This window comes from Coloeus monedula, assembly GCF_965178545.1.
Source record: "Coloeus monedula genome assembly, chromosome: 23".
Lineage (NCBI taxonomy): Eukaryota > Metazoa > Chordata > Aves > Passeriformes > Corvidae > Coloeus > Coloeus monedula.
In genome coordinates, this window is record NC_138803.1 from 5579537 (window position 1) to 5595229 (window position 15693).

At 58.0% G+C, this 15693-nt stretch overlaps 1 protein-coding gene across 1 annotated transcript; it reads right to left on the reverse strand.

The window, feature by feature from the left end:
- Positions 1-8667: 8667 nt before the first annotated feature.
- Positions 8668-14124, reverse strand: LOC309581518 (Krueppel-like factor 15). The gene is made up of 3 exons (XM_082296155.1): positions 14076-14124; positions 10805-11767; positions 8668-8945 (listed from the first exon to the last, which is right to left on the reverse strand). Exons 2-3 carry the CDS (start codon positions 11692-11694, stop codon positions 8768-8770), a joined length of 1068 nt encoding a protein of 355 aa, XP_082152281.1. The 5' UTR covers positions 11695-11767; positions 14076-14124; the 3' UTR covers positions 8668-8767.
- Between the last annotated feature and the right edge of the window lie 1569 nt (positions 14125-15693).

Sequence of the window (15693 nt, forward strand, 5' to 3'; positions counted from 1 at the left end):
AATTCCTCTTCCAGCTCTACCCCGCACTCGTGCTCTCCCTGCGGAACATTTCGCTCAAGAGCCCACCTGGGTGCTTCCCCCAGGGAAGGCTGAGGCTGCTGAGCCAAGGCTCTGCAGATGTTGGGTATTCCCGGTTTTTTTTTCCGTGGCTCTCCCGATCCCAACGCGCCGCTGGCAAAGGCAGCGATGCCTTTTCGCTCTCCAGGCTGAGCAGGGCTCGCTGCAGGAGGCACAGCGGGAGCACTGATGATGCTGAAGCTCATTAAAGCTGCCCCTGCTCTCGCTGGAGTCCCCAGGAAGCGGCTCCTCCACCGCCATGGGATGGTTTAGGTTGGGAAGGGACCTCAAAGATCCCGCAGTGCCACCCCTGCCGTGGGCAGGGACACCTTCCCCTATCCCAGGCTGCTCCAGCCTGGCCTGTGACACTTCCAGGCATGGGGCAGCCACGGATTCTCTGGGAATTCCATCCCAGCCCCTCCCCACCCTCACAGCCAGGAATTCCTTTCCCAAAATCCCATCTAACCCTGCCCTATGGTAGTGGGAACCCGTTCCGTGTGTCCTGGCACTGCAGACCCTTGTCCAAAGCTCCTCTCCAGCTCTCCTTTATCAGAACTTTCTGCACAGAAAAACAGGAGGGAGATAAAAGCAAGGAAAGCCAGAGAGTTTAGGATTTGATGAAGGCCAGGGGTTTCCCCCAAAGCACATTGTCACAGGCAGAGAGGAAGTTTTCAACCAAGCTGACCATTATTTATTCATTTACAAGAGTTCATTTTCTTTTAAAATGCAGCAATTAAGAGAACTCTGTGTTTTCCCCAGCTCCACTTTCAAATCAAAAACAAAACAGTGAGAGAGACCAGGGAGGGAGCGGAAGAAGGAAAGAAGGAAAAGACACAAAAAATCCTCCAGAGCCAGTTTCCTCAGCTTTCAAAATAATTAAACCCCTCTGAAGTGAAAGTATGGACATTTTCCCTCCTCTTTCTCCTGTGGAAAGCATCAGGCAGTATTTCCGCATCTCCACATTACCAGAGCTGCTTTTCCCTGGGGAATGCCGGAGGCAGGAACATCCGGAGCTCTGGGGGCCCCTCCTCACGCCCACCTGACCTGACCTTCCCCAGGGGAGCCCAGCGCTGCTGACAAACCCCACAGGCTTTTCCCTGTGCCCGTCCCTCTTCTCTGCCAGGCTCCATCCCAGCCCTTTGCCCTGCTAAAGCCTGGGCTCCCTTTTCCCCCCACCAAACCCCAGAGGGAAATAAAGCAAAGCCCTCCCAGGCTCTTCCTGTCGAGTCACAGGTGGGAGCTTTGCCAGCATCTCCAGCGGAGCTCAATCCCTTTTTTTGGGACAGCTCCAGCACCTGGCTGCGCACAGCTCGCTCAGGGAGCACTCCCAGATTCAGCTGGTTCCTCCAGGAGCTCCTGTGGGGATGGAAAAAGCTCCTTTGGGAAGGCAAAGGGCAGAGCTCCACCTCTCCACATCCTCCCCTGGCTTTGCCTCCACTCCCCACCAGCAAAATCCCCCAAAATTTTGGCACTCAGGAAAAAATGCAGGAGCTGAATCAAAGAAAGAAAAAAAAAACAGCACAGAGAGGGACAGCACCCAAAAATCAACCCCACCCCAGCACCCCAAGCACCTAAAGCTGCATCACGGGGGTGGCTCCAGTGACAATCAACCTTCCTTTTTTTTTTAGGGGATAAGAAATTTCCTACTTCGTGCAACTCCCATTTTGTTCTGCTCCCACTGCCGGGTGTTTGCAATTCAACGTGGGCTTGTTCCTAAGATTAGACAGGGAAAAAATATAGGACAGACAAAGGGATGGAATAAAAATCAAGCAGGGTTTGGGAGAAAAAAAAAAAAAAAAGGGAGAAAAAGCTCATGTGCAAAGAGCTTTTAGGAAAGCAGCTCCCGTGTAAACAGCTCCCATTTTAACGGGGAAGAGGCAGCAGAAAAGGGAAAATAAACATATTTAATTGGGCGCTTCTGGTGAATGTTAATCAGGTGGCAGCACCTGGAAATGGATTTTGCAGTTTCCGAGGCAAGGACAGAGTCGTGAAGGGACACAGAGCCCCCAGTTCCAGGAAAGCGCAGGACAGCCCAGGCAGGGGAGCGCAGAGAATTCCAAACCGTATCCAAACTCTTCCTGCACAGCTCTGGCTTGGCCATCACGTGGCTGGAGAGGGTGTCAGGAGGGAATGGGAAGCACAAGCACCGGGAAAAGCCAGGACGTTATGCAACAGCTGATCAGAGCCTAAGGAGGCCCTGCTCCAGCACGTGGAGGTGCTATTTTGATCCAGCACCGGGAATCCAAAAGCCATGGAACGAACAGAGCGGCTCCAGGAGGTTTTGTGCCTCTCCCACAGGAAAAGCCTTTGGGTTGGGGAAGGGTTGTTTGGTTGGTTTATAAAATTTCCCAAGGAAAGCCGCTGGTTGCTCTCTCAGGAAGTTTAATATTCAAAGCCTGCTTGGAGCTGGAATTCCAGCCTGGTTTGGGTTGGAAAGGACGTTAAGAGCTCATCTCATTCCAGCCCCTGCCACGGGCAGGGACAGCTTCACCAGACCAGGTGCTCACGAAGGCTTCAGTTCCTGGTTTTAGGATCCCAGCATGTGGTGGCATCAGCTCTCAGAGATCCCAAAGACTCTGCAGGATGCCCGTGGAATATTCCAAGGCACTGAGGGACCCACAAACACCAGCAGCCCTTGCTTTTAGGGGCACCTTGATGGTGATGGAGAAATAACTCAGTTCCCATCCCTGTGCTCCCTTCCATGCCCAAAATCTCTTATTTTCCAGACCAAATAAAGCCTTTTTTTGCACTGGTTTGTTTTTTTTCAGTTCTCTGTGTTTCCTGCTCTGGTGTTTGTGATGCTCTCAAGAAGCCACAGATCTGTGCTGCTTTCAAACCTTTATTTCTGAGCCTACAGGAAAAAAAAGCTCCCGGCTCCTGTGATTGCATTTTATGCACAGGTAAGAGGGAGAGAGGAAATTCAGCATCCACAGGGGGATTATTCCAGTCCAAAAACCTCCATCCCCACCAATGGGGCAATTCCAAGGCTCACCAGCAGCCAGGGGAGATGGGATAAAATCTCCAGAATTCAACATTTCTCCAAGCAGCACTTGGGGATGCCCAGACCATCCAGCAGCTGTTAACGCTCAAAGGGACGCTTGGTATTTCATTTCCAGAAAAAAAACCAGGATCACCCAGTGCCGTGGGAGCTGCAGCACACCACGAGGTGCAGGAGGAAGGCTGGAATTTCTGTCAGAAGAGCTCCTCAGCCCAGCTCCGAGGTGGTTTAAGGTTCAGCCCTAGAGCCGTGCACCAGAGGAGCTCTGGTTCTTACACAACGCCGCCAAACTCGTTTCCACTGCGTTACACAGCCCCGCTAAATGCACAATTCCCCTCGTGAAGTTCCCACATCCCGAATGGAATTCCTGACGCAGCTCACAGAAACCTCCCTGCTTCTCCTCACCTGACCCAGCAGCACCGTCCCAGCTGGAAAGCACAGGGCAAAGCCCGTGGAAATGGCATCTGAGAATCTCATTGCAGAGCCTGCTGTTTGTGCAAACAACCCCAGGCCTGAAATAGCAGAGGTGTGAAACTGCGCTTGGGAGGAATTCAGGGAAAGTCACAGAGAAAAAAAGCAACGTTTCCAAAAGCGAAACAGATCCGGGGATGTGGAATCACGTCTCTGATCCGCCCCCCCCCCCCTCCTCCTTCCCACCACGTCCTTTCTAAGCCAAGAGAGGCTTTATCCGGGTGGATTTTCTGGGAAGCTGGGAAAGAAAAGCCTTTTCTGTGGCACTGCCCAGTCCCTGGATCAACCAGCGCAAAACATCGCGGCTGAGCAGGTCCATCACCCTCATCCTCTCCCACAGGGAATTCTCCCCAGGACAGGCAGCTTGGGCCAAATATCAGAAAACAGAGGGTTTTACCTGCAGTGGAGAGCAGCTCCCAGGAAAGGTGAATCCCTGCAAGCAGCCTGGCCCAAACCCATGCTAAGGACAAACGCCCGGCCTGGGGTCACCGAGCCCTGCAGGGCACAGGAGGAACAGAAACCGCTCACTCATCAGCCCGGTCCTACACGGAGATGTTCCTTTCCTGCTCCATCCCTGGGAGTGGACCTCTACCTCCTCAGCAAGCTGATTATGAGGGAATAATTCCCCCAGCCCAGCCAGCTGTTTTAATTAACTCGTTTGCTCATTAAGCTGCTGTGCCGTGAACCCTCCCAGCCCCGGGCAGAGCCTCAGGTGGGAGCTCCTGCAGTTCCAGGCCAGGCCAAACCCACATTTTGTCGTGTTTTGTGCTCAGTGATGGCTCCAGGAGAGCCTGGACCGTGTCCTGGGATATGGGTGACCCAAAAAGGGGCTCCTGTCCCTTTTCCTCCCAGCTTCAGGCACAAGAAGTGCTGTGGGGACACCTGAGGGTCATCACCCTGCCCATAGGGGCTGTAAACCTTCTCTAGGTGTTTGTCATCACCAGCTCCTACCTTTGGTCACTCAGGGCCAGGAGCTGGGCCAGCTGGTGGCTGGAGGAGCTCTCAGTTGTCCCTCTTTGTCTGTTTTTCAGATCCCATTCCCACAAAGGCCCTTCCCTGTTCTTCTAGGAAATCTCAAGCTCTGATTTTCTCCCCACCTCGAGCCAAATTCTGCTGCCGAACCACTGTGAGCAGCAGAAACTCCTCCAAGAACTGCATTTCCCCCCAGTAAAACTGAAACCTGGGAGAATCATGAATCAAAGTCCAGTTGTGACTTTTTTAAGGGAAAAAAAAAATAAAAAAGAAAGAAGCCCCTAATGCAGTGATCCATCTTAGGGCTGTATTTCCAAAGGGGCTTTAAAGCAGGCTGGGGATTTGCAGTGGCCCTGCAGGATGAGCAGCCAGCACGAGCTCCACGTGGGCAGCCCGGGGATGTCACTGCTGTCACTCGTGCTGCCAGGGAGGGAGGGAGGGAGGGCTCTGCTGCTCGCTCCTGCTTTCCCCACAGCCCCAGCTGCAAATTTAGCAACAGCGCCTGAGTTTCTCTTTGTGCTCTCCCACGTCCTGCCCTGCTACAACTCCCGTCTGCCTGCGTGGAGTTCTTCAAAAGCACTGCTTAGCAACCTGGCAGCCTTTGGGCAACGAGGCAGCCAGGGCCTCCCGTCCCCACTCCTGCCATTCCCCACTCCTGCCATTCCCACTCCTGCCGTCCCCACTCCTGCCGTCCCCACTCCTCCCATCCCCACTCCTGCCGTCCCCACTCCTCCCATCCCCACTCCTGCCATCCCCACTCCTCCCATCCCCACTCCTGCCATTCCCCACTCCTCCCATCCCCACTCCTGCCATTCCCCACTCCTGCCATCCCCACTCCTGCCATTCCCCACTCCTGCCATTCCCACTCCTGCCGTCCCCACTCCTGCCATCCCCACTCCTGCCATTCCCCACTCCTGCCATCCCCACTCCTCCAGCAGGGAATCCATGGCAGGCACAGGGCCCTGCTCCCTCTCAGCACCACCCAAGAGCCAGGTGATGACCCCGTGACACTCGTGTCACCTCTTAGCAGAGCTGTGGGCAGACAGAAGGAGCCTCGTCCCTGCTCTCAGCTTCCACAAGGAATATTTCTGTGGAGCAGCATCCTCACTGGAGCAAAGGAGAGGTAATTAGAGAGCCCTCAGTAAAGCTTTTAAGCCACCCAGAGTCCCCCAGAGGGAAGCAGGTGAGACTCCAACAGGCATTGCACAAGAGATATGAATCTAGGGTGGTTTGTTTTATAAAAATATCTCCTCTCCCTTTGTGGTTGGTTGAAAGGGATGGCAAAACAAAGCCAGGGGAGCTCCAAGTCCCTGCTTCCAGCACTCCCAGCCCTGTCTTCCACAGCAGAGCCACCCCAGGACCAGCGTGGACCCTCTGGAGAACAGAGAAGGGCCTTGGATTGAGGATGAGACCCGAATCTTCTCACTCCAAAGTCTGGAAGCTCTGCCATGTCCCCATTGCCTTCGGCTGGGAATGGAGCAAGGCAGGATGGGGCAGGTCCAGGAGGAGCAGGGAGTGCTGTGAGAGAGTCTGGAGCGAGGGAGAAGAGCAAAGGGGGACAGATAAAAGCACGAGACGGGCGTGAGTCAGGCTGGCACGTGGCCTGTGCCCAGAGCCCCGGAGCAAAGAGGGCATGGAGCGAATTCCGAGCTAGGCAAAAAGCCACTGAAACAAAAAGCAGCCCAAAATAGGCCCTGGCAGACCTGTCTGCTCATCCTTGCCCGTTTTAACGGGGAAGAGGCAGCAGAAAAGGGAAAATAAACATATTTAATTGGGCGCTTCTGGTGAATGTTAATCAGGTGGCAGCACCTGGAAATGGATTTTGCAGTTTCCGAGGCAAGGACAGAGTCGTGAAGGGACACAGAGCCCCCAGTTCCAGGAAAGCGCAGGACAGCCCAGGCAGGGGAGCGCAGAGAATTCCAAACCGTATCCAAACTCTTCTTGCACAGCTCTGGCTTGGCCATCACGTGGCTGGAGAGGGTGCCAGGAGGGAATGGGCTGTGCTCCTCCCTGGCACCTGGTGACACCTGGCCAGGCCAGGGCAGCGCCGGAGCACCCACGGCACCCAGGGAGGGCTCCCATGGCAGCCCCGGCTCTCCAGGGACTCCCTGGGAAAGCCGCCTGCCCTCCCCAGCGGGGACAGCTCTCTCCAAACACTCCCCAGGAGCACTGCAGGGCTCTCACACCTCCACCTGCACGCCCAGGGGAGAAAACCCCACCATGGGCAGCGATTGCCGTGCGGCCAATCCACACCTGGAGCTCAGGATGGGGAGTTCAGGCTGGGATCCAGGACCCAGCCCTCCCAGACCACTGGGGAAAGCTTGGATCCGAAGGGGAGCAGTGTAACTCCAGCTGTTTCTGTCACAAACCCTGCCTGGGGATCAGGGAAGGCAGGGATGCAGGTGTTTTTTGGGAATCACACTCCCCAGGGGCAGCCACAGCCCGTTCCTGGGCCAGGAGCCATCCTCCAGCTGCTGTTTCCACAAGGAAGGATCCAAACCCCAAGCCAGCTTTAATTACATTTCTCCTCGGCCTTTCCTCACTGGGAGTCTGGACTTTTAGAGGAATTTTTGCTGTTTGTGGCACAAAAGGACACTCCTCCTCCGTGCTTGTCCAGCAGTGGGTTCCAGGCTGGATTGGGGCCCCTGGAGTGACAAACAGCAGGAGAAACAAGGACATCGTGGGATGATGAACCCTCAGTGCACCAGAGAGCCTCAGAGGTGGAAAGTGCCCTGCCCTATCCATCTCCAGCTCCTTCAGGGGCAGCGTGAGCATCCCCAAATATTTTAGAATAAAAATAAATGAAGGATTTTCAGCTCTGTTGCTCCTCTTTCCTTGACACTGCAGCCACCAACACCAACAACTCCAGCCCCACGCCACCATCACGAGGGTGGATCCCTTCCCAACCTCGTGTTTTCCTCACGGAAGTTTGGTGTCTCACCCAGAGGTGCTTCTCTCAGCCCTTGGAGCAGGACACCACGTCCATTTTCACCACTCCAGCTCATTCCTTCCTCACAAAGTGCTGCAGGGAACAACCTCTGCTGCACAAACCTGCCCTCCACAGCGCAGGGAGAAGAGCTGAGCTGATTTCCCTGGCGTGTTTGGGGCTCAGCTCAACCCCCCTCACCCCAGCAGCTCAAGGGCAGCACGTGGAGCTCTGCCCTAGGAGGGCATCGGGGCATCAGCAGGAGCACAGCCCAGCTCAGAGCCTGCAGGCACGAAAAACCAGCCTGGGACAGGCTGGCACAGCCACGTGGAAAGGGCACCCGGCCTAACTGAGCTCCTGACGCTGATGCTGTGTTTGTACAAGCGCCTCGTTCCCTCCCGGCTGTTTGCAAAAGCCGCGGGAGTTGGCACCGCGGCGAGGAGTTGGCCTTTAATTAACCAAAAGGCAAATACGGGGAGGACGTCAGCAGCCTGGGAGCTGCTCTGCTGCCCTGACAGGAGCTCTCAGCTCCTCTGGGCTCCTCACACATCTGTGTCTCTCCTTGGAAATGTCCTTTCCTAGTGGAAAGGTGCTGCTTTCAGTTCTCCTGGTCCCTTGGAGGCTCCCCAAAATCCATCTCCTGTCCCTCTCGTGCTGTCAAACACCTTGAGGACACCACGGTGCCCAGGGCCAGGCAGGGGGGAAGCCACCAGCACAAAAAAAAGCAGAGTTAGGGACAAAACAGCCACGTCAACCACACTGGAAAGGCCCCGCCGGTGTCTGCCTCAGCCCCCGCAGCTGCTGCACAGCACAGCCCGCACCCATCCCCACTTCATCGGGGATGGAGGGACAGCACACAGGGAATGGCTTCATTCCCCCACAGGGCAGGGCTGGATGGGATATTGGGAAGGAATTCCTGGCTGTGAGGGTGGGGAGGGGCTGGGATGGAATTCCCAGAGAATCCATGGCTGCCCCTGGATCCCTGGAAGTGTCCAAAGCCAGGTTGGAGCAGCCTGGGATGGTGGGAGGTGTCCCTGCCCATGGGAGGTGTCCCAACCCAAACCATTCTGGGATCCTGGGATTCTAAAATGCCTGATTCCTGCTGTACAGTGTGACCCCAGCTTTCCTACACACACCCCAAAATGATTTCCATTACGTGTATTTCAAAGAGGGACAGTAGGGCCAGAAACAACCTGGGAATATCATCGCCCCTGAGAAGAGGGGGAACAAAGTCTCCTGTCGTTTGTTCAGGAGTCATTTCCCCCTCCTCAGCAGTGGCTTCTGAGCTGTTTCCCCAGCTCTGGCACCTCCCGGCCCCGGCTGGCAGGGATGAGCAGCAGGAATTAACTCCTGCCCGCCCCTGCAAGTGTCCGTGGGCTGCAGGGCTGGCCCCGGTGGATCTTCAGGTGCTTGGCCAAGTGGTCACTGCGGGCAAACTTCTTCTCACAGGCAGAGCACTGGTAGGGCTTGACCCCGGAGTGGGAGCGCTTGTGGCGGGAGAGCTCATCCGAGCGGGAAAACCTGCAGGAGAAGGGAGGAATGCTGGATGCAGCCCTCGCTGCCGGCCAGGACAGGGAACACAGTGAGCCTGGCACGAGGGAGGCTGAGATCTGTCCCTGCCACAGGCTCTTTGTCACCCCACACCCTCCAGAGGCACCCCTGGCTCCCGAGGTCAACCCCTCCAAGGATTTGGAAATGGAGGGAAAAGAATTCACCCCCGGAGATCTGAACTTCTTTCCCCTGCCCTCAAAGGACACTGTCCACCTACTTCCTCCATTTGTTTTCCCTCGCTGGAACCTTCTGGCAGCCGAGAGGCCCAGACGCTGAGGAAAAAATTGGTTTTTTGGGAAAAGAGCTCAGGCTGGCAGTGGCCAAAGGCCATGGGCCAGGAGCCTGGGTGGGAATGCGTTCCTGGAGCTCCACAGCCAGCCCGGAGCAGCGTCACTGGGGAGGGAAGGTTTGTTTCCCCTGTGGCTGTGGATTCTCCCTGCAAACCCTGAGCATCCCCTCGTTTCTCACAACAGCAGCGAAATTTCCAGCCTGGGCTGGACTGGGAGCTGGGAAGGGAGATGGGTGAAATTCTGAGCACAGGGGAGGAAAAGCAAACAGCCAGCCTGGAGCACAGGACAGAGGCTCCAAGCCAAAGCCAGCGCGGTTCTGGGGTGCAGGAACAAGGAGCACAGGGATACCCCAGCTCACGCTGCCTGTCTCTGCAATTCCCACACCTGGAGGGGATCAAAAGCCTCAGGAAAATCCCTTGAACCACACGTGTGTCCCTCTTAATTCCCCTGCACCTTCCCTCCCCCTCTGGCACACACAGCCCAGACCTGGGGGCACCTGCAGCGGGTTTTTAATCAGTGCCACCCTCCAAGGGAGCTGGAGCAACTCCACGGCTCTGGATTTTTGGGATTCAGGGAGTGCTGGACGGGAGGCCTGGGCTGGATTTGCTCTGCACAGATGGCAGGAGCTTCAGGGCAGGAGGGTTTTTCCATCCATGGCTGGGACGTGCCCGTGCAAAAAGCACCGAGCAAGGAGCTGCAGCTGCAGCCCCAGACTGCAGGCAGAGGATTTCGGGGTTCTCACACCTGGGCTGGGAGATTCTGCTCACAAAGGGCTCTGTGGAGACAAAACCTGTCCCAAGGCCACGCTCAGGTCTTCCACAGGTTCTTTCCCAGCTTTATGGCGAGGAGTGAGTTCCAAGGGCTCGGCTCCCCAAAAAGAGCAGATTCTGCCTCCTCAGAAAGAGGTGACAGATTTATTTGGAGTGAGGGACACTGGAGAGAAGGGATAACCAGGCACAGGTGAGGACATCGCCTGCTGGAAAAGCTGCTCCATGGAGGGGGAGCAGAGCACAGCACACAGGGTTCCATGGTCCGGGCTGGCACCATCCCATTCCTCCTTCCCAGAGGGAAAAGTGACGCTTGTGTGGCTTCTTCTGTCCCCTCCCTCGGTCCCCAGGAAAAGGGTGGTAAACCAAACAGAATTCCACACTGGCTGCTGAGGAAGGGCTGAGGCTTTTCCTGGGACAAATATTGCCAGGAAAAGCCATTTTGGAGCCCATCTGCTGGAATTGTCCTGAGTTAGACACAGAGAGTTTCCAAAGTTACAGCATCCCTTGGAAAAGGGGCCTTGCCAGAGGGAGTTTAGGCCTCCAGTTCAAGGAGGATTCGGGATGTTGGGAAGTGTCAGCTGCACATCCCCAGCTGCGCTCCTGGACTGACTAAAAACTCCCAAAAACGCTGCACAAACTCCAGCCCTCCGCTCTCCTTCCAAAGATTCCCTCGGGAAAGGCCAGTGGGGACTTCACCCTGGATTTCAACCAGCCAAGAGCTCTCCTGCTCCTGGGCAAGAGCCCCCCACCCTCGGGGACCCCCACTCACCTCCAGCCGCAGTTGGGCCAGGCACAGGTGTAGGGTTTTTCCCCCGTGTGCCGCCGGAAATGAGCCTTCAGGTGGGAGCTCTTGGAATAAACCTTCCCGCAGCCGGGGTGGGAGCAGCGGTGGATGCGGAGCAGGGAAGGGGGGCCCTGCTGGCACCTGGGGGCTGCCTCCACCTCCTGCACATCCCCTGGCCCCGTGGCCACTGGCAGGGGGGCAATTCTGACGTATTTTTGGTCCAGGATGGTGCCAGGGGGCTGGAGCTGAGGGAGCAGGGACAGGTTTGGGGCCTGCAGGCTGATGAGCAGCTGGGCCACCCTGACACCCCCACCCTGTGCCAGGGGGGTGACGCTGTCCCTCGGGAGAGGCTGGATCTGCAAGACAACAGGAATGCTGCCAGCAGCCACCGCCTGGCCACCAGCAGCTGTCCCTGCAGCGTTTGGGACATCTCCTCCTCCTCCTTCGTGCACCCTGGGGGTGAGCTGTGCCCCAGAGCCCAGCTCAGGTTTGCTCTCCACCTTCCACCCCGCGGGGTGAGGATCGCCGGCGTCATCCCTGAGGAACTCTGCCTTCTCCCTGAGGAACTCCTCGATCTCCTCCAGGGTGGGGATGAAGTTCTGGGAGAGGCGGAAGTCAGGCAGCCTGAGCTGAGCCTCGGTGAGCTGGGCTTTGGGGGATTCCCCCTTGGCACTGGACAGCGGGACACTCTCGGCATGGCCAGTGCTGCCCGCCAGGACATGCCCAGAGCCCTCTGAGTGGCCACATGTCCTGTCACCGCCACGTCCTGGGAGAAGGGATGGTGGCATCCTGCACTGCAGGGCACTGGCCAAGCTCTCGAGCAGGGAAGGGCTGGTCAGGGAGGGCAGCAGGTCCTGGCAGCTCACAGAGACCATTTGGTGACTCCCCACAGGCGGCTCTTGGCTCAGCAGCTGCTGGGAGAGCTCAGCTGGAGAAGTCTTCGTTCATCTGCAAGGGAACGGCACCAAGGTTATTTCCAAAGGAGAAAACAAACACGCAAACCTCAACCTTTTAACAAACCCGGGCTGTGCACCGAAAAGAAAACAGCCGAACCTGGCAGCGGCCTTTGTTTTTAAAGAGTCTGCTGCTGAAAAAACACGAGCGGACTGCTTTCCTCTGCTGGCTGCCAGCAAAGAGGCAGATTCCCCCCCAAACAAACTTCTCTGGGGAGTTCATGGAGGTAAAAACACACAAAGAAACCCTTCATCCCTCCCCGTGCCACCCGCGCCGGAGGGCAGCTCTGCGCTGCTGGATGGCGCAGGGGGTGACTCCTGATTAACCGGGAGTTAATTGTGATCCAGGAGAGGCCGCTGGGGCTTCTCCACACTGCAGACGTGGGCAGAGCCATGCCCTGACACAGACACAGCTTAAAGCTGCCTCCCTGCACAGGTAACCAGAGCTCCGAGGTGCTGCTGCCAGCCCGCCCCGGGCGCTCCGAGTGTTGCCCCGGTGCTGGGGGCACCGCGGTGCCCGAACACGCTGCAGCTCTGCCCGGGCAGCTCTGCCCAGCCCCAGTCACACCTCAGAGAGCGGCTCAGCCTGGCTGGGGTCAGCTCCGAGGGCACAAACAGCGCGTCTGCGAACAGCTGAGAGAGAGCACAGCGTCTCCAGGTGGGAGCTGTGCGGGCTCAGGAGGGGACTGGTGACTGTCCCAGAGCCCACGGGCCCAAGGAGCTCCCCGAGCAGCCACACTGTCCCTGTCCCTGTCCCCATCGTGCTCCAGAGCACCAAACCACCCAGGGCACAGGGATCTGTGTGCATTTAATGCAGAAATGGAATTTCCAGGGGAAAGAAAACCTTTGTCAAAGTCCCTGAAGAACCTTTCCATGAGATTTCTGTGGAGCTGCAAACCAGTCCGGCCAGTCCTTGTTATCAGTGCCCATCAGGGTCCTGAGAGCTGCGAGAGGGAATTTTTGAGCGCTCTGGATGCCATACAAATGTTCTTCTCCTTAAGAAATAACCCCCACATCGTTCCAAACCTGCCAGGAACGAGATGCAGGGGCATTCCCAGTGCTGCCCAGTGTCTCCAGCACAGCTCTGCACCAACAAGTCATGGAGAGCAGGGACTGTCCTGGTCACACAAGAGGTGAGGGAGGTGTTCAGGCCAATCTCAGCCTCCAGGCTTCAAATTTTCACCAATTCGCCCAAATGTGTGCCCTGAGCCACCCCTTCCAGGCAGTTCCACTCCTTCCTCCACTCCAGTTTTAGGATCTTTTTTTTGTCTCTTCTTCTCCATCTCCTCTTTCTGCAGGGAAAGCCTCCCCCCTCTGGCTACCAAAGGCTTCTGTTTACCTCTCCCACAGTGTCCTAAAACCTGATTTTCCAACCAGATCCTGCAGAGCAGCTCGGGGAGTCTCCATCCCTCCAGCATGTCCCCAGGACAGCTGAATTAAACTCTAAAACTCCTCACGGAGTACAACCCTTCTGCTGGGCTGACAGCGGGAATAAAAGCATGACCAGAGGGCAGCAAGGTCCAGAGGCTCAGGACCGAGGAGATCTGAGCGGGGCAGCCTTGGGGGAGTTCCTGGAGTGCTCTGCTCCTGTTTCCCATCCCATTTGCGGCAGTGCCGACGTCCCAGCTGGCAGAGCAGCGCTGTGGGGTAATGTGTTGCCTGGTGGCACATTCTGTGCCAGCAGACTCCGCAGGTACCTGTCACAGGTGTCACTGCCCCGTCAACCCAAGGCATTTTTGCAAAATGCCACCAGTGCTGTCACCCCAAAGCCACTGCAAGGAAACAGAGCCCTGGCTCTGTCCCTCACTGCAAGGGCTGCATCGCTCCCAAGCCTCACTTTGCATTTCTGTTCCTCCAGTTTTTCCAAGCCCAGGGAGCAGCACATGTGCAGCCCGAGCACATGGAGAACAAGCGGCTCGCCCAAGGTCAGCCAACAACCAGCGGGAGCTGGGAACTCAGCCGAGGGTCACGGCTCCCCTCCCGTGACCGAGCAACGTGAACCAACACCTGTAACCTCCGCAGAGCCGGGAATCACACGGGGCCCGTGCAGAACCGGGGCTCGCCGAGCCTTTGGGGACAAATCAGACGGTCCCGGGCAGTGCCACGCGTGGCCGATCCCTCGGCGCAAAGCGATGCCCGAGGACAAGCGGGGCTCTGGCTGCACCGCAGCCCCCAGCCCCAGCGGGGCTCGGAGCTGGGGCGAGCCGGGGACACCGAGCCCGGGACCCCCCCGCCCCCGTGCCCCGCGGAGCCGCCCCGGGGAGCGCTGCCGGCGGGACCCCCGCGCCCCCCGCGCCCCTTACCCGGCTCCGCTGCCCGCGGGTCCCGCGGCTCCGCCGGGGGCGGCTCCCGGCCCGCCCCGCCCCGCCGAGGGCTCGGCAGCGGCCGCCGATCCCATTGGCACGGGAGCACCCGCGCCGGGAGGGGCACCGGGATGCCCCGGCTCGGTCCGTGCGCGGCTGCTGGAGCAGCTCCCGGAGGAGATCCCGCGACCCCGCCGCTGTTTCCTCTCGCTGCTCGTTTACACTGGAAGCGGTCCAGGTCTCTGCAGCGTTCCAGGAAAAGGAGGCGAGTCCCGGCACGTCGCGGCAGCGGCGGGTGCCGCTGGAATCCAGGTGGATCCAGGTGGATCCAGGTGTGCGGGAGGTTTTGGGCAGGGCCGTAGCGCTCGGATGCTGCTGCTGGGACAAGGAGTGAGGTCTGTCCTTGTCGTGGCTTTGGGGGTCCCTAAGGGGGTCCCTGAGGGTGGCTTTGAGCCATCAAACCACACCGAGTTCCTCTGCTTGGGGAGAAGCGTGAGATTTTGGGCCTGAACAAAAGACCTGGGCCAGGGGAAGGCTTCACATTTATAAAATCCAAAACAAAAGGAAAGAAAAGCCTCAAAAAAACCTGCAACAGCGAAGGTGCACAGAAAGGGAGGCCCGTGGCTGTTCCCTGAGCGCTGCTGTGTCCCTGTGTGTCACCGACCCCGTGTCACAGCCTCGCCGTCCTTAACATCACTGCTGATAACACGCATCAGGTAGGTATCGATAATAACTGATAATATTTATTGATGGCCTTGCAGAGATTGGGAAGGTTTCAGCTCCTCAGAATCCTCAGGTACTCCCGGCTCCGATGGTTCAGTCACGGAGGGCTTTGATTTACAGCGTGTCGCAGAATTCCTGGGGACAGCAGCCGGGAGCGGCTCCTGCTCGGAGTTTGCACCGCGCGCGGTGGAGCGAGAGGATCGGAGCTTTTTTGGGGGAAAAAGGAGCGGCAGTGCGGCTCCACGGCCGCGGGGAAGAGCCCGTCCCTTGTCCCGGGGACACCGGTGGCGCTCGGAGCCGGGACACCGCGACGCGGAGCCCTCCTGGCCACGCTCATTGCCACACCCCGACCTCGCCCAGCGCGCCGATTTCCCCGCCCATGTCCCCACCCATAAAACCTTAACCCCGCCCCGTGGCCACACCCGCCTGTCACTGACCTCACTGCCGTCCCTCCCCTTTGTCCCTGGCCACGCCCAATGACTCCGCCCCATTTTTAGCTCCGCCCTCCGACCCCACCCATGCCCCACCCAGTGACTGGCCCCACCCCAAAGTGATCCCAGGTCACGCCCCCTATCCTAACCACGCCCCCAAGCCAACCCATCATTCACTGGCCACGCCCCAAATTGACTCCAGGCCACGCCCTCTACCCTAACCACGCCCCCACGCCCACCCCTCATTCACTGGCCCCGCCCCAAAATGATCCCAGGCCACGCCCCCTGGCCTGACCACGCCCCCAGCCCACCCCTCATTCACTGGCCACGCCCACTCATGTCCGTCATCCCTTGGCCACGCCCCTCCCTCGTTGGCCCCGCCCCTCCCCCGCGAGGTGGTGGCGCCCCCCCGCGGCCGGCCCGGCGCACACGCGGCGCTTTTCCCGTTTCCACACCTTTTATTC